The 23,473-nt window shown below is 42.8% G+C and overlaps 1 protein-coding gene across 1 annotated transcript; it reads right to left on the reverse strand.

Annotated features, from left to right (window-relative positions):
- Positions 1–692: 692 nt before the first annotated feature.
- eapp (e2f-associated phosphoprotein) lies at positions 693–7,142 on the reverse strand. The gene is made up of 6 exons (XM_088354841.1): positions 6,989–7,142; positions 6,284–6,471; positions 6,055–6,156; positions 3,606–3,705; positions 3,411–3,536; positions 693–1,386 (listed from the first exon to the last, which is right to left on the reverse strand). The coding sequence occupies exons 1-6, from the start codon at positions 7,057–7,059 to the stop codon at positions 1,116–1,118; spliced, it is 858 nt and encodes a 285-aa protein (XP_088210967.1). The 5' UTR covers positions 7,060–7,142; the 3' UTR covers positions 693–1,115.
- Between the last annotated feature and the right edge of the window lie 16,331 nt (positions 7,143–23,473).

Here is a 23,473-nt window from a genome sequence, read left to right on the forward strand (position 1 = left end):
TTTCACTCTCTCTCTACATGGTGTACTGTATACAGGGGGGTATACTGTATACCCGTATACGTTTTTTAAGCATTTTTGAAGAGGCACCGCTACTTCGCGGATTTTCAGTTTTCGCGGGTGGTCTTGGTCCCTATTAATCCCGATAACCGAGACTTCACTGAATTCAGAAGGACGTGTAGTTTTTAATCTGATTACAGATTGCTTACAGTTATCCGAATAAGGGACAAAAACTAAGGAAATAGACATTTTTTTTCCTGTCAAAATGTATATTTTATTCCTGATGTTGGTCAAATACTGTACTTTTCGTGAATTGTGTTCTGATATTTGATAGGTTTAACAATCCCTCGCTTCCAGTTCACTTTGCCAATTCAAATTTTATGCCGATAGTCGTTTTTTTAACAGAAAAAAACAGGTTCACACAGTAGTTATTTTGTTAAACAAATGCTGAAGCCTTTAAAAACGATTTATTTGCTTTCAGTCTTTAACGGAATAGTTGCATCGTTACTTTATGTATTTAGCCCATCACGTGTTCTTTTAGGAACCCTACTCTTAACGAGGGTTCACAGTATAGCATTACGTTTGTGTTCAGGAAATGTAAGTATTACTACTATAAAGCAAGAAATACATTTGTAGTTGTTTTTTTACAAATGATATACTGTGGGACTCAATGTACCTTAATAATTACCATAAAATATGATAAAAAGTTTTTTAAAAATGTATTTTTTATGTTCCTTTCCGTGTATGTTACATGTGTCAAAGGTACTTTGTTGTTCAAGAAATACAAAGCTTTTTTAAGTATCACCACCGAGAAAGTAACAAATACATCTGTAATTTGAGCTTTTTTGACAATTATGCACTTAATGTACCATAAGCTTCCCATAAAATATGCTGAGAAGTTGAAAAAAAACTATATAGTTATTCTAAAACTTTTACAGTATAACTGTTAAGAGGAATTTTCATTTCAGAAAACATATTCAAAACTCACTTTTAGTATCCCACCTGACCACCCATTCCTCTATATACACAGTCATGACAGATTACAAAGACATGTTACGGGCCCAGTAGTTCTGGATATGTCATAGTACTTTACAGGAACTCCAACGAAGCCTTTTAACTCAGCAGTGGCTGGACAGGATGTTAAAAAAGTGGTAGACATCGTCCTCGTCTAGCACGGCGACCTCTGTGGAGCACTCAGAGCACTGCACGGGATGGTAAACCTCGTCCGTGTCCATCGCGACTTCCTCTATCGATGCCGACTCGTTTTTCCTGCGCTTCCTGTTCCGCGGCGTCCTGTCTTCCGTTTTCTTGTAGCGCAGAATTTCGTCTTTGTTCACGTTGCAGTTCATGACGAACATGGCGCGGTACTGCGTGCGGTACTTCTCGTGTCTGCAAGGAAAAGCGGCAATGGATTATTTAAGCCACATCTGATGGGTTAGCATACCCAGTAATCCCACAGTGTATGGTAGTTCACTGAGCGGGTTCGCTACTTGGCGCATTGGGTTCTGCATTCTGATTAGCTAAATAGTCGCTCCGCCCCTTTTTCTGCCCGTGTCTGCCTGTGCCTTTTAAGTTATACACGTATGTAAAACAGCTTGACTAACTCAAACAACAATAGCGCAAATCTTTTTCGATTTTGAGTATCTCTGAAAGCCATCATGCAACAAAATGCTCTTCACCCACAAAAGCACAAAAAGGCGGAGGAAGATGCATTCGATTGAAAATTAAGTTGGACTTCTCCACACGCTTAAGAAAGGTAAAAGCATTTCTACTCCATTTTTGTGTCCCAATAACGTACACATATTGGTGATAGAATATCATCTGAAGGAAAGTTGATGGTTTTGAAAAATTCACAATAATTCTTTAGTTAATCTTTAATTCTGCTTAAACATATAATGATAATAATATAATGTCACACTAATAAGTGTATAACTAAAATAACCTTTTCTGGGCCAAGTTGAGATTTTTGCCTAATTTCAGTTCTCATATAAAGCTGTGTCCAAGATGGTCAATCAATCATATTCCAGATAACCAATCAATCATATTCCAGATAACCAATCAATAGTGCAATATAGTAGCAAATAAAAATTGAATTTGACAGTACAAAAGCTATTTGTTTAAAAAAAAAAAAGTTCTGCACTGTTATTTGTTAACAAATAATGGTCTTTGTTCTTTGGTTTCAAGGTATAATAGTGTAAAAAGAGTACTTTATTTTCCTTATTATAAGGTGCACCACTAAAAAAAATGAACTTTTGTGGTATATTTTTCATATATAAGGCGTGCTGGACTATAAGGTGCATCGATGTTAAACTATATAGAGAAATGGTTGCAGGAAAAATAAATACTTTTAAATTAAATTACTTCATAGAACATATATATATATATATATATATACACCACAGCCATATCCCCCTAACATTATGAATTCTGGTTTAACCGCTAAAATGTTCTTCCCCCTGAGATTCGATCCGCAACCTCAGTGGAAATGTTTAAATCTAAGCTTAAAACACTTCTATTCTATGGCATATGAATAACCTTTATTTTATGTTGACAATATCTGTTCATTATTTGTTATTGCAACATCTGTTCCTGCCTGGTCATTCTGGAAGAGGGATTACTTCATGTGCCGTCCCTTCTCAAGGTTTCTTCATTGACCTCATGTTGAAGTTGTGAGTTTTCCCTTGCCCTCATGTAGGTTTTAGATCAGGGGATGGTGTCATAATAGTCTGTGGTTTGCAATAATCTGTGGTCTGCGCAGCCCTTTAAGACTGTTCGTGATTAAGGGCTATACAAATGAATATGACTTGACTCGACTTAAAATTAATTTTAACAAAAATTTAACACTATCACCACAAAAGGACACTCGAAGACCACTCTCTGTTTCTCAAAGGCCCGACAGTTACTGTATGCATTATAATTTAACAACAATACGTATATTTTTTTAAAAACATTTCCCAAAATAAAAATGCTCATTCAGTAATCACAATTTGTTTCATACAGCTATTATTGTTCAAAGAAACAAAAGACGATTTGCAATGAGTGTTTGAAAGTTGGTGTTTGCGCCACAAGTGAATGTCTGCGCTTCCCGTTGTTTTCCTTTTAGCAAGAAACAATTATGTTTACCACAAGGGGGCGCACGAAGACCACTCTATATTTTGCTCAAATGCAGAACAGTTAACATATGCAGTATGTTTTATTTGTAACAATGTGTTTCCAATTATTGGTATATAAAGCGCACCAGATTTTAAGGCGCACTTCAAAATTCTGGCCAGTTTTTAGATGCGCCTTATAATCCAGAAAGTACGGGATTGAAAAAATAAATGATTCTACTTTGCCGGTTTTGACTATCGTGGTAACTTTTGGGACCACAACCCCCGGGAGAAACGAGGGACTACTGTATCGTGCGTCCTCACCTCTGACAGTCAAGACACAACGTTGTCATGCAGGCCGGGCAGTTGAGGATGGCGTCGCTGCTAGAAAGACCATTAGGCTGCGGGTGCCGCGAGTTAGCGGATGCCGCCGGACGCTTCTTGTGGTACCTGGAAGGGGGTAGCAAAGTGAAAGTGTGACCAGTAAAGGGGTTAAAAGCAGATTGGAGAAGCTCATACCTACGCCGCCTTGCATCCACCCAGGCCTGGTCCCGATCGTCCTGGTCTGGGTCGTATAGCAGCTCGTCGTTTGTTAGCATACGCCGCCGGGAGGAGCCACCTGAAAGAAATGTTGTTTATCAATGTGCTCCAGTGCCAAGAGGTAAAAACGTGCACTGAAACTTTTTAAAAATATTAAACTAGGATGACAACTAGAGGGAAGATCAGGCCTAAAAAGTCCAGCTCGATAAGCAAACCTGAATGTTCATGATTTTTTAGTGAAGAGGAGAAGGGCTTCTCCCTGGCCAAGTTTTATTTTCAAATTATCCACGGAATGGATACCGCCCCCTCTAGCGCAACCCACCTGACTAGTGTGCGGACACAATGATGCACGCAATCGAGCATGCAGACACGGGCTGCACGAAAAGGGGACGGAATCCATCGTGCGGATCCTCAACAAAGAAAAAGAAAACAAATAACAACGATGGGTGGATAATTTTTCTAAAAGTCAGTGAGAGAAGGCTGGCCTGAACCCGAATGTAATGATTGACATTTTAGGACCAAAATATAAGTCTGAGGACCAATTGCAGGGTGGGAAACTTTTGTTATTTCTATGCTATTACAAGATTGTGATTATTAGAAGTACTATTGACTTAGGCTCAGTCAACCATTGCACCATCTGCCTTATATAGATACATTTTTCTAATTTAAAAGGGTTGTAATTTAGGCTGTTATTATTGCCTGGGTATTTTAAACCCCAACCTGAGCCACTCAGCACCTGAATTCTTCACATGCTCCTCCAAGACCTTCTCTGTATAGAAGCCAAGTTGCATATTGTTTACATCCACGTGAATAAATTGTGCTTGTGGTCAACATTGAGAGCTTTAGAGTTGCCCTCATCATCATTCAGGGTTTGACAAAAGTCGTCTTAGAATTTTTGTGAGATCACTGCACATAAACGGCAGCATGGGTTTGTTGATTTGGTGCAATTCCAAAATAGCCATAACTTCCCTGGCGACCATGAGAAAGAAGTTGAGTTTGACTGGGAAGAGGTCATCATGTACAATGGCTTCAGGTTTCTGAATGGATTTGGTGCATGGCTTTGTCATTTTTAGGGGATTTGGCAGGGCTGATGTATGTTTTTAAAGAGTGCAAAATCTCAAGGGACACACTTAGCTACCTCTAAATTTTCTAGCCATCGGTGACTGCAGAAATGAAAAGGAGAGGACTTTAAACCTGTGACTTCTGTTAAGTCCTCTGACGTGCTGGCATATCCTTGAAAACAAGTTCCAGGCTTGACAAGGCATTGCTTAGGTCCCAGTCGGTGAATGCAAATCCTGCTCTGAAGGCACTATTTACTGTGTGCAAGCCACAACTTCCAACATGTGGCATTTGCCTCCCTGTTTGTTTTTCAAAGTTCTGCTGAGCTAAAGAGAAAGTCTTCCAATTTACATCCAGGCTATCCATTGATAGCTGAATTAGGCTTTCAGAACCTATCTACGAGTATACTTTTTATATCTTCGCATGAATTTTCTCTGTATTGTGATAACCTGAAAAATGTCAGGTATCTTGAGTGTAATTGGTTATTGTTCCACAATGTCACATGCATGTCAATCTGGCATTTCTTCGTTTCCTCATTTAAAATTTATTCAAAGGGAAAAACTTAGGGCAAATTATTTCTCTGCTGTGGTCTTCATTAAGAAAGAGAAATGAAGAAAAATGTCCCCTGCATTCTACATGACGCGTGGGGATAACAACTGGTTCCTTCTTTTATTGCCCAGCATATTTCTGCTTTGAGTGTTGGGTTACAGCTGACGGATGATGTTAAGGTGCTTCTGGGCTTGTTGGTCATCTCATTTGGAATAGATGATCCCGAGGTTGGAAGCTGGTCAGTGTTAAGCCCACTGCACTCTCTACACTCCTAGCTGCTGGCATGGATGTGGCTATGATATTTGATGCAAGTGTGGCACCAAATCAACACATTTTCATTTGTAGCACTTTTACTAGTTATTACGCATTATCATTATATTATTTTTTGGTTTGGCAGGTCGGATGATTAAGCCTGACAGGCTGCATCTGGCCGAGGAGGATAGTTTGCCCACCCACCCTACTTTAAATGCTTAGGACATAGCTAGCGACTGTGTCCACAAAAGTTTTTATTACAGCTACAATAGTTTAGTATATGTCTATTTCCCAGTAAACCTTTCAAGATGCAAACAGTTTGCCTCTATTTCTTAACACTGTAAGTACAATCACCAGCAAAATCTTGAAATATTGTCTTATTTGAGAAATATTCTATTGTGATCGAATAAACATGTTTTTATTTATTGAATAGCTGACTTGAATCTAGCAGTAAATTAAATTTCGTCTCCAAACACGAAGCCAAGAAAAAGGATTAATTGGCGGCCTGAATGTGTACAACTTTTTTAACCTGAATTTCTATCAGTGACTGAAATGAATGCATCCTTACTGGGCTTATTATCTTCGTCGGAGTCCGAGTCAAAGTAGATCTTGTCATACATTTGCGGTTCCGCAGGTTGTGAGCCGTCACCTCCGCCTCTGGAACTTTCCGCTGGATAAAACATGAGAGGATCCTCTTAGAAATTTTAAATGTAATAATCAAGCAAAGGCAAAGAAAGGCCTCAAACAGCAAAAATCAGAAAGTCCGTCTAGATTAAAGTCCCTGCTAAAATGCGGACCTGTGCAGGAGGGCGCGGGGGCCCATGTGTTTTTCATGGTCCTGAGAGTGGAGGTGAGCTCAGCTTCCATCTCTTTCTCAAATTCATCATTGCTGGACGACTCGCTCTCGCCCGTCAGGTACTCCCGGATCAACTTCTTCTTCTGCTCCGGGGTGCCGCACAGCAGTACATCCAGCTCGTCCTCAGAACTACCACACAAATATAACATATATGTGATCGGTCAAACATTGGCTTTTAGCATCAATCAGTTACAAATATAATGTGGAAAATTTCAAAGCAAGGCTACTATTGTCTTAGAATAGGCTGGGAGCACGGCAGAAAATAATCAACACAGTCCAGGAAATCATCACTTGTTCATTACCCAGTCTGGAGGACATTGCCAACTCAGAATAACCACAGAGAGACAACAACATTATAAAAGGACTAACCGGCCATTACATATTTGACCCACTGCCCCTTGGCAGGCACTACAAATCCCTTTTAAGGGAGGACTAACAAGCTCAGATAGTTTTATTGATCTACGTTTATTTAGGAGATGTGGTGCTGCTAATGTCATTGCACTATTGATTTATTTAAAACACTTGAAGCAAATCGCTTGAAATTGTTAAGATCCGAAGCATGTTTGTTTACATATTAGCAGCGTTGAAGCCGTAAGCTAACACTCAGCTAAAGCTAACAAACACGAAGGAAGAGTTAGCTAACAACCTGCTTAGCGCTCTCTCTTCGTCGCTCGGCTCCTCGATTTCATACGAGTCTATATTATTGCCCTTGTTCATTTTGTCAGTGGTTGTAAAATGCCTTTTAAAGAAAAAAAACACGTCGATGCTAAGAAGCTAGCAAACGAGTCTTTTCCGCCTTTTCTTCTTCTACGACTAAATGCGGCTGTTCTTTCCTCTTGGGGGGTTTCCGGAAGATGGCGCCCTGCGACCTTGTTAAATTCCATTTTATTGTAATACATTTTTATCAAAGTTCTTAGGTAAGAAATAATTTCGAGTTAATTTGATTTTAAATTTTTCAATCTAATTTCAAAATAAGTTTAAACTGAAATGATAGCATTTCATTGTACTGGAATGACAAATGTCATAAATTAGGTTTTAAGGACGATTTAAACGTGTAGCGTCTTAAAAACATATAAAGGGTTGAAATTGAAGTCACAAAACTGACATATAAAAGCAAATATTTACAAAACCTAAAGACATCAAGAAAACAATTTGTTCGGAAAGCTGTAACTTTAACAAAAAGCCTATAGAGAGCGCCAACATACAATTTTTGAATCGGTCCGGTTGAGGTTAGCAAGAGGCCGTTGTCTATTTAAAACACTTTTTTGAAAAGATTGACGTAAAATCCGTTTGTTAAAGGTTATTCATTAATACGTTAAACAAACTTTTAATTTTGTATTTTTTTCAACAATGTTCTTAACTTTATAGTCTAATCTGGTTGATAAATGTTAAAACTAACCTCACCATATCCCTAAATCCACACTGATTTTAAAACAAGCCTTAACCCTAATGCGAACCTTAACCCTGACCCCTTAAACTTAGCCTAACCATAGTCTGTAAACTAACCCCCAGCCTTATCATAGCCCTAATCTATAACCTTAATACAAGCCCTGACCCTAGCAATAGCCCTAGCCTTAACCCCTGTCCTAACAACAATCTAGCCCTAACCCAATCCCAATCTCCAACCCTAAACCTTGCTCTAACCATATCCCAATCCCATATGCTAGCCCTCAATTTAACCCTAGATCTTATGCCAACCCCAGCCTTTCAGCCTAACCCCAGACCATAAATCAACCCTGGGCCTACCTTCCCTCTAACCCTCTTCTAACTTTAACCCAAGTCCTGACCCAATCCATATCCCTACCCTTACCCTAGTCTTAACAAAAACTGTCCCCACTCCAAGCCCAGACCTTTACTCTAAACCTTTCTGGAGCCCAAACCCTAACACTCGCCTTGACCCTGGCCCTAAACCTAACTCTAGCCCCAAAACTAACCTTAACCCAACCATAAACCTATACTAATTGTAACCCAAGGCCCCATCCCCAACCGTAATGCTACTCTTAACCTGAACCCAAGCCCTTAGCCCAGGGTCTCCAACCTTTTTCAAGCACAAATACGCCTTTCTAAAATTATAACTTCTCCTGTCAATACTACAGTATGTAGCTGCTATGTTATTACTATGTTATTACCAGGTCAATTTTTGGAAATAGGGTTAAACAGATTCAACCCCTAGACCATATAATTAACACAATGGACACCCAGATTGTGTTATGTTATTACTATGTTGTTACCCGGTTAATTATTGGAAGTAGTGTTGAATAGATTCAGTCAACCCCTAAAAAAATACTAGAAAATCACAATGACCCAGCACTGGTGAGCTATTTTCAGAACTGGTCCGCGAGCACCTCAGCTGTCCTTAAAGAGCACCCTGGTGTCCGAGGGCACCGCGTTGGAGACCCTAGCCCTCAAACTCACCCTAACTAACTGTAGCCCTAACCATAACCTTAACAGTAGCCCTATCCTGGTCCTAACCTTGATCTCAACCCTAAGCATATCTTAGCCCTAACTTAGCGTTAATCCTAGCCATAACTGTGACCCTTCACCCTTTAACAGATAACCCTGTAGCCATCCCTAACCCAAGCCCCATCCCTAGACCTAATCCTCTCTCTAAAACTAGCCCAAGCCCTATTCTTAACCCTAGCCCTACCCTTACCCCTAACCTGAACCCAAAATGTAGACTAACACTCTAAATGAATTACAGGCGGAATCGAATCCATTGTTACCTGAACCCTAAACGCGATTGCGTGTTTTCTTGTTGTGGTATGTTTTGCTAGCGTGCCGTCTTCGAATGTGTGCCGACCACTTGTCGTAGGCGTCGATAAACACGCCTCGTCCGCCGCCGGCGTCCATCTTCGGAGCCAGGAGACCGTCTTGTTCGGCCAATTAGACGCAGGTGCGATGCTAATTAGCTAGGCGGCGTGCGAAGGAGGTAAAAATATAATCGCACACATCTGTATGACTGCTTGACAGCGTGTCTGTTAGCGTGCGTGTTAGCGCACGTGCTAGCTTGTCAAATCCATGCCGCTATTCTTCTAATAGGTTCGAATCTCACAAGAGTTTCTAGGTAACGAAAAACAGACTTTCAGCGTGACATCTAATTTCCTCATCTGTTTGCTAACACACACGCACATTTGCGCTACGGTTATGATAGGACACACGCAAACAAAAGGCCGCTAACTACAAACCGCTAATGAGAGGTTGCTAACGAATTTTCGTCGCTGTTAACTGGCCTCCACCACTATTTAGTACGGTTTACTTCCGTCCGTTATGGTGCCGTCACATGGTTAGGTCACCCTAACCCTAACCCCAACAGTAAAGGTTAAACTTATTTGATGTATAAAATATTAAAGGAGCCACGTTTTCCGAATAGTCATTTCTATATCAAATTAGCGCTGTTTTGTACTATAATCAAGAAACTGTCTCGTTATTTGGCGTTACAATATAAACTCTTTCTTTCTTCTCTGTGGCCTTTTGGCCGTTTTAAAATTACTTTTCGGACAAAATGGAAATGGTTTATCGTTTCAATTAGCTTAAAACAATGTTTCTTTATCTTTCTTATGTATGGAATTAGCAACACATGGAATTCCAGGCATGTTAGCATTAAGAATTTAGCTAGAAAATTAAAATTTTGATTTGGACTTTTTTTTAGGTTGCATTTCATGCTCCATGTTAGCATTGAGCTAGTCTACTTTCATATGAAGAACAATATTGTTTTCAATGCTAACATTGATTTTATTTTGTTAGCATTTTTCCAAACAAACAGGAAATGGTTCACTATTTTCGAATTGAGAACGATGCTAATTTCGCCAGCTCATGTACGGCGTTTTCAAGACATGTTAGGATTAAAACCTATTCAGAAAATATTTAAACATACATTAAAGGTAGTTTTTTGGAAGTTTCATCTCATGCTGTATGCTAGCATTGATTTTGTGTCCTTCTCATTGATGAACAAGATATTTTTAAGCTAATATTTATAGAACTTGAAGTTATATACTATTTTATGCACTGTTTATCTTACATAAAGTCACATATACTTGTTCTAAAATCTGACTTCAGTGTTTGAGGGCAAACTCTGAGAGTCGTAGCCTGTGCTTTGGAATGTGTCTTTGGTTTCTGTTTGTTTAGATAACAATGACTTATCACCTAACCTGGGGGCAAGGGCGATGACCTATCACCCCTCTCCCAATGCTTTAAAGGACGATTGGGATAATTGCATAAACACGGCGCAGACCAATCAGCCAGAGGCTTGGTCATGGGGCATAAACATTCCATCGGCATGAATTATAACAGAGGAACCCCCGGACTCTCGTCGCTCTGTCTACTGCACACGATTGAAATTTGAACAGTCAGAGACCAGATTTGTTAAACTATGTGATTCGGCTTAATAAATAATATGTGGACTATACCCGGCTCAATAACTTCTCCGGCTCCTGGACAGGCTCCAACTGTAAGGGTTTGGACAAGAAACGTGAAGTGTCTTTGGAGTCAGATTTAAGTTAAAGAAATGTTAAAACCTTACAAACTCTAGTTGAGTTTTTACACTGTTTGGTAACATTAAGGTAATGGATGTTTTTGGTATAATCATCAACAATGTTTGAAAATTATTTATGACATGTGCTAAGTAAGCTAGCACCTTAAACTACATGATCATCTCCTAAGCTTTTGGTATGCGCAAATCAGTGTGATTTTGGGAGCTGTGTAAAATGGGATTTTACACCCAAACACGAAACAGCTAGACATGCTGTTTTTGTAAATTGCTACTCTAAAAACACAACTCAACATACAATTCTTCTTTCGCTCCATTCAAACCCATACTCTTGCTCCCACTGTTATGATCCGCTGACGATGTAAACTGGGATGGCGTCCATTGACCCTTTGCACACACTTGACCTAACCACGTGACGGCCCCATAACAGACGGAAGTCAACCGAATTAAATAGTGGTGGAGGCCAGTTAACAGAAGACAATAACAAGAAAAACAGCTATACTATTCATTACCATTGGCAATGACTAGTCAAACTGTCACAGACCAGAAACGGACACAGGACCAAATAGCGCTCGTTTTCTCAGTTTTTATTAATAAAGAGGGAGAGCAGGGCTTGCTTCCACAATCCGATGGCTGACGGACAAGGGGAGCGGGCGATGCGGAAGTGGCACTTCCGTGTCTAGCGTGGAGGATCGGAGACAGGCGGGAATTACAAGTCGTTGGACTGGAGAGCAAAGGCTGTGTCAAGTTCGGAAACGAGGTCGGTAACAGGAGGCAGGCAGGTAACGGGGAAAACAGGCCAGGCAACAGGCGGGCAGAACGGGGCGAAGTCAGGTCCGGAAACAGGTTGGCAACGAAGATCAGGCAGAGAAAAGCAGGGCAGGAACAGAGTCAGACTAAAAGGCTTACTGAGCTGGTTCGCATATCGATCTGACGGCTTCCTCTTGGAAGCAGGGGGTTTAAAAAGAGAGCATCAGCCAATCAGCTGTCCTGGCTATCAAGCAGTCGCAGGTGCTCTCAATCGGTAATCATGACACAGACGAATATTTTGCTGTCTTCGGATGAGGTGGCTCACCTTGTCCGAAAGCACAAAGAGCGCTATTTAGAGAAATTGAGGATAGCATACAAGTTCTTTGTAGCTGGTCGGGTTACTGGTATGCCTTTCTCACTGACGCGGGAATGCACCTCATTATTGCAAAGGTGTTAGCCGTGTATGCTAACGTGTTTTCTCCTGGAGGCCATCAAATATCAAATCAACTGTAACAGGAAGCTGCTCAAATTGTATATCATTCTAAGCTGCAGTGGCTACATTGAGTGTATTTGGCGTTACTCGCTGTGGCTAATTTCCACTTCCCTGCAGATTCCCTCCCCCCCTTCACGCGTATTGATATACCGTAAATTCTGGACTATAAGCCGCTACTTTTTTCCCTAACTTTCAACCCTGCGGCTTATTCAGTGATGCGGCCAATTTATGTAATTTTTCTAACCGCCGCTAGCGGCGCTCGAGTATTGCTACCATTAACTGCCCTGTCAAAGCTATATTATTATTATTAAAGCTTTGAAAACTCTCTCAGTGTACCGTCTTTCTTAGTAAATATGTGTAACCCATGTATAATATGTATTTGCAACTGTATATTTTTGTAATGTATTTCTTTGTATTTATTTTAGACACTTATTCTGATATGTTTTGCACGGGTGAACGAAAAATGAGGGGCGGAACAAACGCGGGGTGCCGAGTTTAAGTGGGGACTGCTAAAGGTGAGGGACAGACAAGGAAAGAAGAGGGGGTAAAAAGTTGGTTCAAAAAAAGTAGTTGCGTGAGTAAATGTGTTCATCTGATATATTTTCCCCTGCCTTACCTTTGGAAATATACATTTTTTTCCTTGGATTACTTTCAACGGGACCCGGACTCTGCAGGTCTGCATCAAACCTTAAGTACCGGTATCATTCTCCGTCCATTTTGCCGGCTGTGATTTTTAGACTGTGGACTTTAACGAAGGACATTTAGTTTCAATCGCGGGACTTGAAGTCGGGTTTGGGTTAATTTTGGGTTTGTGTTACATGTTTAAATGTGGGCGCATGCGGCTTATATACAGGTGCGGCTTGTGTAGGTACAAAAGCGGTTATCCTCTTAAAATGTGGTGGGTGCGGCTTATAATCAGGTGCGCTCTATAGTCCGGAATTTACGGTACATTATTTGTAATGGGAAAAATGATTTCGGTGTTCGAACAAATCGCTTTTCGAACAGGGTTCTGGAACGGATTATGGTCGAGAACCGAGGCTCCACTGTATTGTGCGATGCTCGTGCACACGTGTGTGTCCATATTCATACATGTCAGGGAGGGGGAAGAAGCGAACAACCCCCCAGCCTCACAACACGACTCCACCTGTTGGCCCGCTGAGAGACGTGCACTTTCATTATCTTCTCCCACCTCACGTCATATGTCAGCACACACGCACGCACGCACGCAAAACACGCGCGCAGGCCAAAACACGCGCGCACAACTCCGTGGCGTGGCGCGAGGTTATTATCGGATCATGTCGGCCGAGCGGCGCGCACGCACGCGCAAGCACACGTGAAATGAATCGACTCAGGTGTGTTAGATGATGTCCCTCTCACACATGATGTTCTCGTGACAGGTGTGTCCGGATCCACGCGTGAGTCACTGTGTTTTTTGTTGAAACGAGTCCTCCGTGGTCACAGAACATGTCAGTCACGGCAACACGTTGGAAAGTCCATCTAAAGAAGACTCCCCCGGGATACGACATTAATCTGAGGTGGGTAGCGTCGCCAACATTTGTACTCAAGTAAAAGTATTGTTAATTCAGAATATTTCGACTCAAGTCGAAGTAAAAAGTAGTCATTCAATTTTGTACTTGAGTACAGGTTAAAAAAAAGTACTAGGTGAAAAAACTATTTAGGTACTGAGTACTGTAGCGACGTCTTATTGGGAGGTCGCTGGTTCGCGCCTCGGCCGAGTCATACCTAAGACTTATAACATTGGTAAAAATGGCGGCGCCCTCTGTTGGCTGCGGCTGCATCGGCTCGCTACAACGGGTCAGGTGTATCGACATTTCGTTCTTACAAAGAATGACAATACAAAGGAAATTATTATTATTATTATTATTTATTGATTTTGTTTAAACAATCTTTCATCCAATGTACCAGGGGTGTCAAACTCATTTTAACTCAGGGGCCACACGATAGAACAAACATTCCGTCGGGGGCCGGACGAGTAGATTAAAGAGAAAGAAAAACAGAGATAAAGAAATAAGAGGAAGGGAAAAGGAGAGAGGGTAGGACAAAGAAAGAGAGAGAGGGAGAGAGCGTGAGAAACAAAAGACATAAAAAGTTGTGAGAGAGGGGGGAAAAGAAAGGGAGAGGAAGAAAGAAATCCGAAGAGAAATAGAAAGACAGGAGGAGAGAAAAGAAAGCGCAAAGGGTAGGAAGAGAGAAAGAGAAAAGGAAAAAAGGAAGTTAGAGCAAAAGAAGTTAAAAAGACACAGAGAGTGAAAGAGACAGAGAGTGGAAGAAAAGGGGTGGAAAAGAGAGAGAGAGAGAGAGAGAGAGAAAAAGAAATACAAGTACAGTGTCTTTGTTCGAGGCACCTGGCTTTGGCAACATCAAGTTGACATATTTCAACTTGCAGCTCGTTTTTCTCTTGCGCTTCTTTGAGTGTTGTCTCACCGGCCGGATTCAATCTCTTAGCGGGCCTGATCCGGCCCGCGGGCCGCCGGTTTGACACCTGTGCAATGTACAATAAATTACATTTGATTTAAAGATCGATTAAATGAATCAAGGTAAATTCAAGTACTTTAATAAACCATAAAATAATAATAGTATAAATGAAGGAAATACATTAAGCACAAGTTGTCATGATTACCGATGTGATGCACCTGTGCCCGCTCCTTTGGCGCCAACTGCCTCGGACTCTGATTGGCTCCCTATCCATATTTGAACCCATTACTTTCTGCCACCTGTGGTCAGTCCGTCTGCGAACCTCAATTTACTCTTGGCAAGCTTTTTGACTCTGACTCCCGTCGGTCCCGTTTGGTCATCTGTTTACCACTCGTCCGTTTCTGATTTCCCTGTTTGTCTCCTGCTACGACCCGTTTTTTGATCCCGACTATGTTTTGATCTCCCGTCCCGGCTAACGACCAGTTTTTTTTTACCCCGACCACGTTCTGATCTCCCGTCCTGGCCAACGACCTGTATTTCCGTCTAACTACGCTACCATCTCCCACTCCGGAATATCCACTTCCGCATTCGGATCCCGTGAGCGGTTTGCTTCCCGCGTCCAGCGAGCACCGGATCGCTGGCGCTGCCTTTCCTATTGTTAGGGGAAAAACTATATTACAAATGTATCATTTACCAAATTGTTCGAATTAGTTATCTGACTCCATTAACCAAACGCAAACTTCATTCTCCTAACAATGCATGATGGTTTCTTAATTTAGGGAAAAATATTGACAAGAGACAGGCATTTCCACACGCGGGCAGATTTATTTTCTTAAAGTATTTAACAAAGTGAATTCCATCAAATGTAGCCGAATTATTGTTGAATTAGTCGAATTAGTCTTCGTCGAGCCTCCCTCTCATTCTCCCATCTCTCTTCTTCCGTCTTCTGTCCACGTCTTTTCACAAGCCCGGCGTGTTGGCCACCCCCCATGGGGCGGGTCAGATGTCAGCTTCACCACCTCCTCGCCGAAAGGCGCCACCATGTCTAAAGAAACTCATATCAGCTCAAAACAAGGCCTAATTCCCTCGTCAGCGCCCCGTTATCAAAAATACCCCAGCCAAAACACTCCACACTCGGAATGGCGCGACCTGTCATCGAACTTTAGCCTCCTCTGTGAAAAATCTTCATTGCATTTAATAACTGTAATTTGTGTATAAATCCCTTATAGTCAAATAAATAAAATATAAAATCCTTCACTATATATTTCAATAAGCTTGTGAGTGACGTTACACATCTCGGTCCTACTTCTGTTCTGGTCGTGACAGAAACTTGAATGAACGGATCTTTGAAAATTCTGAACAGCTTTGTCGCCCCCTGGGGGTGAGACACCACTGATTGGAAAAACATGTTTATTTTATAGCCTTCAATCACAAGAAGTCTCAAAGGGCTGTTCTTCATGAAAAAAATCAAATGCATTCTTCTGTTTAGCAGTCGAAACCACCTTGTAACTAGGGCGTCCCTTTTCTGAAAAAAGCAAGGTGAGGGAACACTGCCTTGGAGTGAGTTCGAGAACTGTAACCAAAAGCAGTTTTCCGTTCCCTACCCTTGCAAGTAAACCATACACAATTCTCTGTGTCTTTTTTGTATACAGGTTTTTGTTACAAGTGTTGGGTTGAACCTGACAGTTATATCATTGTTATATTTGTATACAGTGGAACCTCTGTTTTCGAACGCCTCTCAGTTCGAATGAATCGGTGTTCGATCAAAAATTTCAAGAAATTCTTGCTTCGCTGTTCGGTCAAAAATTCGGAGTTCGAACGCCGGTACGCTAGGGTGCGATGCTGAGCGGCGTATGGGTGTAGATCGCCCCCACCCCTCGTGACCAACTGTTATCACGGGCGCACATGCCTCTTGCTTTCGCTTTTAATATCGGTGAACGGAGTGTTTTAGCTCACTATGCCTCCGAAGAAGGTCAGTGCAAGCAGGACATAATAGCTAAATATGAAAGAGGTGTGCGAGTTTCTGATCTTGCTAAGGGAATACAGCATGCGCCTTCTGCTGACCACCACAAAGGTAAGAAATTCTATTCATAATTCTTTTCTTTATCTTTTTTTTTTTACACGTTCGTGTTAGCGTAATCTTTCGTACGGAAGATTAGGATAACGCGAACGTGCAATTAGCCTGGGTTAGCTTTATGATTCGAAGTAAACATTCAGGGTGTTGGAACTGAGCCCAAAATTCAGGGTGTTTGAATGGAGCCCCCTTTCCAATGAAGCGCTAGCCACTTGTTATGCTAAATGACTTGTAAACGACCTGATTTTTTTATTTCTACACGTTCACGTTAGCGTAATCTTTCGTACGGAAGATTACGCTAACGCGAACGTACGATTAGCCTGGGTTAGCTTCATGTTTACGTTAAACATTCATGGTAAACATTCAGGGTGTTGGAACGGATTAAAACGATTTACATTATTTTTAATGGGAAAATTGATTTCGGTGATAGAACAAATCGGTTTTCCAACAGTAATTTTGTTGTTGAGTTATTGTTTTTGTTCTGTTTTTGTTTTGATGTTCGAATAAAGTTTCATTCATTCTGTATTTCCTCAATCCAACCTCCACCAAGAAGAATTTTTCTACCAGTGGAGCAAACTTTCTTCATGACTTCACTCCGTTTTACGTCCTTCCGAAGAGTTCCTCGTCGGCGGGCGAGGCGAAGGGTGACACTTTGAACGTTTGTCGCACGGCGGGTCTTCGTGGCTTATGAGCCTCATCATCGCTAATTTCGTCGGGCTCCTCCCGCCTTAATTGGGCTCAGCGGCCCAATTAGCTCTAGCTGTTAGCACCTGCAGCCGACACGCGCATTTTCCCATCGACACGGCGGCGGGAAAGTGCGCTGATGAGTCGCGAGCGCCGTGCAAAAAAAGCGCGAGGTGTAAATGTTTGTCTTTTGTCTCTGCTGAGCGACCGCCAGTCATTTAGCGGCGTCGGGTGGGAGCTCGGCTTGTTACCGTGGCGACGCCAAACATGCCGCCGGCGTTCGCCGTTCCGCCCGTCGTGTTTTTACCATCTTGCGTGTGTTGTTGTCTGAGTGCATGCTAATTAGCTTTAGCAATGAGCTACTGCAGTTTTTAGGGAGTTGCACAGATATATTTGTAAATATTTCCAAAGGGAAGGTCGAAAACAATGCTAATTTAACCAGCGTTTTGCAATGTTAGCATTGAGCTAGTGTAGGTTCATTTGACAAAGAATATATTTTCCAGTATTTTGCTAGCATTTTTTCACACAAATAGGAAATCTCATCTCATGTCATTAGCTGCACCGCTTATCCTCAGTAGGGTCGCGGGGGTGCTGGAGCCCATCCCAGCAATCATCGGGCAGTGGGCAGGGGACACCCTGAACTGGTTGCCAGCCAATCGCAGGGCACACAGGGACAACTCGCTCGCTCATTCACACCTAGGGACAATTTGGACCAGCCAATCCACCTGAAATGCATGTCTTTGGAATGTGGGAGGAAACCGGAGTGCCCGGAGGAAACCCACGCAAGCACGGGGACAACATACAAACTCCGCACAGGAAGTCTGGTAGCTGGATTTGAACCAACACAGGAGGTTCCCAAGACCTTAGAACTATCTTGTTTTAGAACGATCTTGATGTTGCTGTGATGAGTTGAGTGAATTCAACTCAATTCCAAGTGTTTATTGTCATATGCACAGTAAAGTTGCGAGCGAAAAAGAAAATAGAAACTAAGCAATGGTTGGCATTTCTTGAATCCCAAGACTTTAACCTTCCGAATGATATTTGGAACGATGCATTTGAGTGACATCGTACGGACACCGCATCCGCACGTGTCTACGACACGTATTTGCTTCTTTGCAAGCTTTGGGAATGTTAAGGGGGTAATAAGTTGGACTGAATCATCTGACTGTTTTGTCGACGTTCCCATTGTAGCGCCTTATAATCCGGTGCGCCTTATCTATGGAAGATATAGGACCAAAAACTATTTTTTGGGGGTGCGCCCTATAACCCGGTACGCCCTATAGTGCGGAAAATACGGTAGTTTTCTGACTATTAACCAAACACAACCTACATTCACCAAACAATGCGCGCTCGTTTCTTGATGGAAAAGATGGACAAGAAACCGGCATTTCCACACCAGGGCAGATTTTATTTCTTAAACAATTTAACTAAGTGAACTCTATCGAATACGGTCGAATTAGTCGAATTAGTGTCGCTCGAGTCTCTGGGAAGCCTCCTTTCGTTCCCTCGCTTTCTTTTCTCGGCCCACGTTTTTCTGCAAGCTGGTGTGCCGGCTCCTCCCATGGGCGTGCCAGGGAAGCCCCCCTTGGGCTTCGCCATCTCCTCGCCAAAGGGTGTCGCGATGTCTGTCCTTGTGCGTTCGACCTTCTCCGTCAGCACTCACAGGAATTCTGTTGTCAGAAATACGTCTGATGCATTCCACACAGCCTAACCTTCTAATGTACCTTCAAGAAAAACAGTCAGTGAATAACTTGCATTAACTCAATAAATGTAACTTCAATCGTATAAAATCTTTTATAGTCAAATGTATAAAATCCTTCACCTTCTAAGACTGTCCGGTACCCCATACTCCCAAAGCACCCTTTCAGAGGAGCATGGTCAAATGCCTTCTCCAAATTTACTAAACACATGTAGACTGAATGAGCAAACCCCCATGCACCCTCATGGACCCCACAGACTCTCCAGACCTGAGCACTCCTCCATAATTTTTTAGGTTTCCCTATTCAACTCAGGTGACACATGTTGGGAATTAAATATCAAAATGAAGCGTTTACAAAATTGTTCAAATTAGTTTTCTGACTCCATCAACCAAACACAACCTATATTCACCCAACAATTTATGCGCCCTCGTTTCTTGAGGGAAAAGATGAACAGTCAAGTCAAGTCAAATTTATTTATATAGGCCTTAATCACAAAAATGTCTCAAAGGACTGCACAGGATTACAATGACACAATTACCTGATCTTAGACCAACATGCGGGCAAGGAATAACTCAAAACCTCAGCGTGAGGAAAAAAAAGAAACCTTGAGAAGGGACCTCACAAGTGGTATCCCCCTTTCAGGATGACCAGGGTGAATTACATTTAGCATTACAGTACACAAACATGGTAAACACATGTTGAAAATTTGTCCGGAAAGTGCATGACAGCAGCGATGCCCCCAGCCTGTAAACTAGTCCAGAAAGTCTATGACGGCCACGACGCAGCTTCCCATCTCTGCCAGTTGGTCCATGCAGGCGTTCACATGCTTCAGGTCAAACGCTGGTCCGCTGACTCATCTCAAATCGTCCTTCTCCTTCGTATCACCACCAGGCCGGCAGTCGGAAAAAGACAGGACGATACAGAATGAACAGGAAGCCGACATTTCCACACTGGGGCGGATTTAATTTCATTAACAATTTAACTAAGTGTACTCCATCGAAAACGGCAGAATTGGTGACGTTGGAGTCTCTGGGAAGCCTTTTTCTCAAGTCCTTTAGCTTTCTCCTATTGGCCATTTTCTCCCCGCATAATGGCCTGCCGACCCCTCCCATGGGTGCGCCAAGGAAGCCCCCTTCACCATCTCGTAGAAGTGTCCCGATGTCTGGGGTACTCAAAACAACACCGAGCGTTTCTACATCATCACGGCCTTTCTGCGTCACCAGCGACTGGATGTGCTGATTATCTTATCAGCCTTAAGTCCCGTTCCCGCCGTTTCTGTAAACAACATTTTCCACCAGGGTGTCCTGACCTCGCACCAAAGCCCAGTCAGCGAATATCTTTTGCATTGAATGTAATTTGTATTCAATCGTGTTGGAATTTCTTGTTAAATCAACACAAACTTCAATTAATCATCTGACTCCAATTTGTGACCTTTCCCAATCACCACTCATCCAAACAATTTGCGCGCTCTTTTCTGCATAGAACGTTCTCAGAAGCCGGCATTTCACTCACGAGTGGATTTATTTCGAACACACAAATCACTACATCTCTGCACGCTTCTCCTTCCAAAAACCGACTCTTCTCCTTCTTCCGAGTTGCTCAGCAAAGCATCTCCTCTGCCACTTGGTTGGGTCCCATTGGTCTCCCGTTCCCGGAAGAATGGTGCGTCGACTCCTCTGTCTCGGCCCCCAGACAGCTGGTCACCTCCCACTGCCTGAGAGCTGCCCCACATGATATACTCCACAAAACGTTTGCACAAAACCCAAATTAAACTTCCATATTCCTTTAAATCGTATAAAATCCTTTATAGTGTATAAAATCTTTCACACGATTTATGGATCCATTAGCAAGCTTGGAATCACCTGCATTGGAATAGAGAATCTTTAAAAACCAGGCAGGACATGCTCCACTTGAGAACCAGAGGTTTGCTGCAGAGGGTGTAGAGCTGGTCAAACTTGGTCTTGGCTGACATTTTGAGATCATTTGAGTGGCATGTTAGGACCAGGGTTGGGTAGGGTTACTTTAACTGGATTACTTTCAATGACTTTTGGATTACTCCAATACCAAATATGCTAATAAAAGACAAAAGAAACTAAATAGGAATAAAATGACTCCATTTTGTGCAGGCTTGGGGAGTAACGGAATACATGGAACGGCAAAAATGATGTTGGATTTATTTTCATTTTGTTTCTGTGGCATTTTATGTTCGTTTTGCCGGAGATCAAAGCCAGGAGAGAAAGCTTACCACGTATTGTGAGTCATCATTTTATTCATATTTAGTTTCTTTTGTGGGCAGCACGGCGGCGCAGTGGTTAGCGCATGTGCGGCACAGTTCATGTCTCGGGAACCTCCTGTGTGGGTTCAAATCCAGCTCCAGACTTCCTGTGCGGAGTTTATATGTTCTCCCCGTGCTTGCGTGGGTTTCCTCCGGGCACTCCGGTTTCCTCCCACATTCCAAAAACATGCATTTCAGGTGAATTGGCCGGTCCAAATTGTCCCTAGGTGTGAACAAGCGAGTGAGTTGTCTGTCCCCGTGTGCCCTGCCATTGGCTGGCCACCGGTTCGGGGTGTCCCCTGCCCACTGCCCGATGATTGCTTGGATGGGCTCCAGCACCCCGCGACCCTACTGAGGATAAGCGGTGCAGCTAATGAGATGAGATGAGATGGCCGGTCCAAATTGTCCCTAGGTGTGAATGAGCGAGTGAGTTGTCTGTCCCCGTGTGCCCTGCCATTGGCTGGCAACCAGTTCGGGGTGTCCCCTGCCCACTGCCCGATGATTGCTGGGATGGGCTCCAGCACCCCCGCGACCCTACTGAGGATAAGCGGTGTAGCTAATGAGATGAGATGAGTTTCTTAGCATATTTGGTATTGGAGTAATCCAAAAGTAATTGAAAGTAATCCAGTTAAAGTAACCCTACCCAGAGGTTTGCTGGCCAAACTTGGCTTTGGCTGCCATCTTGAGAAAATTCGAGTAGCATGTTAGGACACACACAATTCCGTATAACGCATGAGGCACCGTTAAGGAAACAAGGAAAATATGTTTGCGTGCGTGGGTGTGTTGTGTTTATTTTATTTATTTATTTCGCGTGTACGCACGCGCAGGCAAAGTTTACAGATCTCGCAAAAAGCCTGGGGGATTGTTTGCTAGTTTGTTTGGCAACATGCACGCTTGCACACAAACGCACACTGACACACAGAGTAAGCTCCTCCCCCTTGGGCGCATGGTCCAATAGGAGCATCCCCTCGCTCCCTCTCTCTCTCAGTGGGCGGTCCCTCGCTTGCGTGCTAACAACCGCGTTGTGCGTGCGGGTGAGTGCGTTGACGTTAACGCGCTGTGACATGTTACACTCAAACTACTTTAACGATCAATATTCGGTCCGAACGCACGCACGCGCACGCACAACACACACTGGCAAAGCGATTAAACGCGTGTTTGTCGACGTTATAATTCAATGTTAACACTTGCGCGTGCGCGCCGGATTAAAGCGCGTCCGGTGGGGAGTGTTGCACGGTGTGCGTGCACGCGCGTCGGAGGATTAACTGTTATTAAGATGATTACGGTATCTGTTTTTAAAGGCGCCTGGTTGCGCGTGCACGCGTGCCGGATTTCAACGCGTATTGGCGAGCTGGTGTGCGCGTGCACGTGTGAATTGGAGCGCGGGCATTTGTGTTTGCTAGCAAGGTCTCGGCAGCGATAAAAACACGACAGAAACGACACGCAAACTAACACGGACGGAAACAGGAGGGAGGAAGATGAGAGGAGGAAAAGGAAAACGGGATGATGTGAAAGAAAAGAAGAAAGAAGGGACAGAAAAAAAACGGAAGCAGGATAAATCTCAGCAATAGTCGACTGGGGATAATGGGTCACGGCAAAAATAGTCCATTTCATTTTAGGTGGGCCACAAACTGCACGCTTTAGTGACCCAAACCAAAGAAAAATATCCCGCCCCTGCTCTCAGCAATAGTCGACCTGGGACAATGGATTGCGACCACAATCGTGCTTTTCATTTTTTCCAGACAAAAAGTGCCCTCTGTTGGTCCCAGCTAGCAGCAATATTGGATTGGCAATAATGGATCATGGCTGCACAATTGCTGTTCATTTTAGGCAGGAATAACAGTAAAGAAGAGCCACCAGCATGCACAAAACTAATTTTCTCTCTCTCTACTCCAGCTCTCAGTAATAGTCAACCAGGGATAATGGATGGCGGCCAAAACAGTGCAGTTCATTTTAGGAAGACCACATTCACACACTTCAGCAGCTTGAACCGGTAAACGGTGCTCCGCTGGTCACCCAAATTTAAATGTGGGGTGCGTCATTTGAAGTGTTCTTAAAAAGTTGAAAATAACATTTTTCTCGATTGAGTATATGTGTTAACAATGCCGGACTGAGTTCAAAGAGCCTTTAGCATTTTTTCCCACTGCGCCTGTGTGCTAAAAGAAAACAAGTTTATTTGAATACAAATGTTTTCATTTTATAAATATAAATAATGAGTAAATAATAATAATAT

Source organism: Urocampus carinirostris, chromosome 15 (assembly GCF_059441175.1).
Source record: "Urocampus carinirostris isolate Australia breed hairy pipefish chromosome 15, RoL_Ucar_1.0, whole genome shotgun sequence".
Lineage (NCBI taxonomy): Eukaryota > Metazoa > Chordata > Actinopteri > Syngnathiformes > Syngnathidae > Urocampus > Urocampus carinirostris.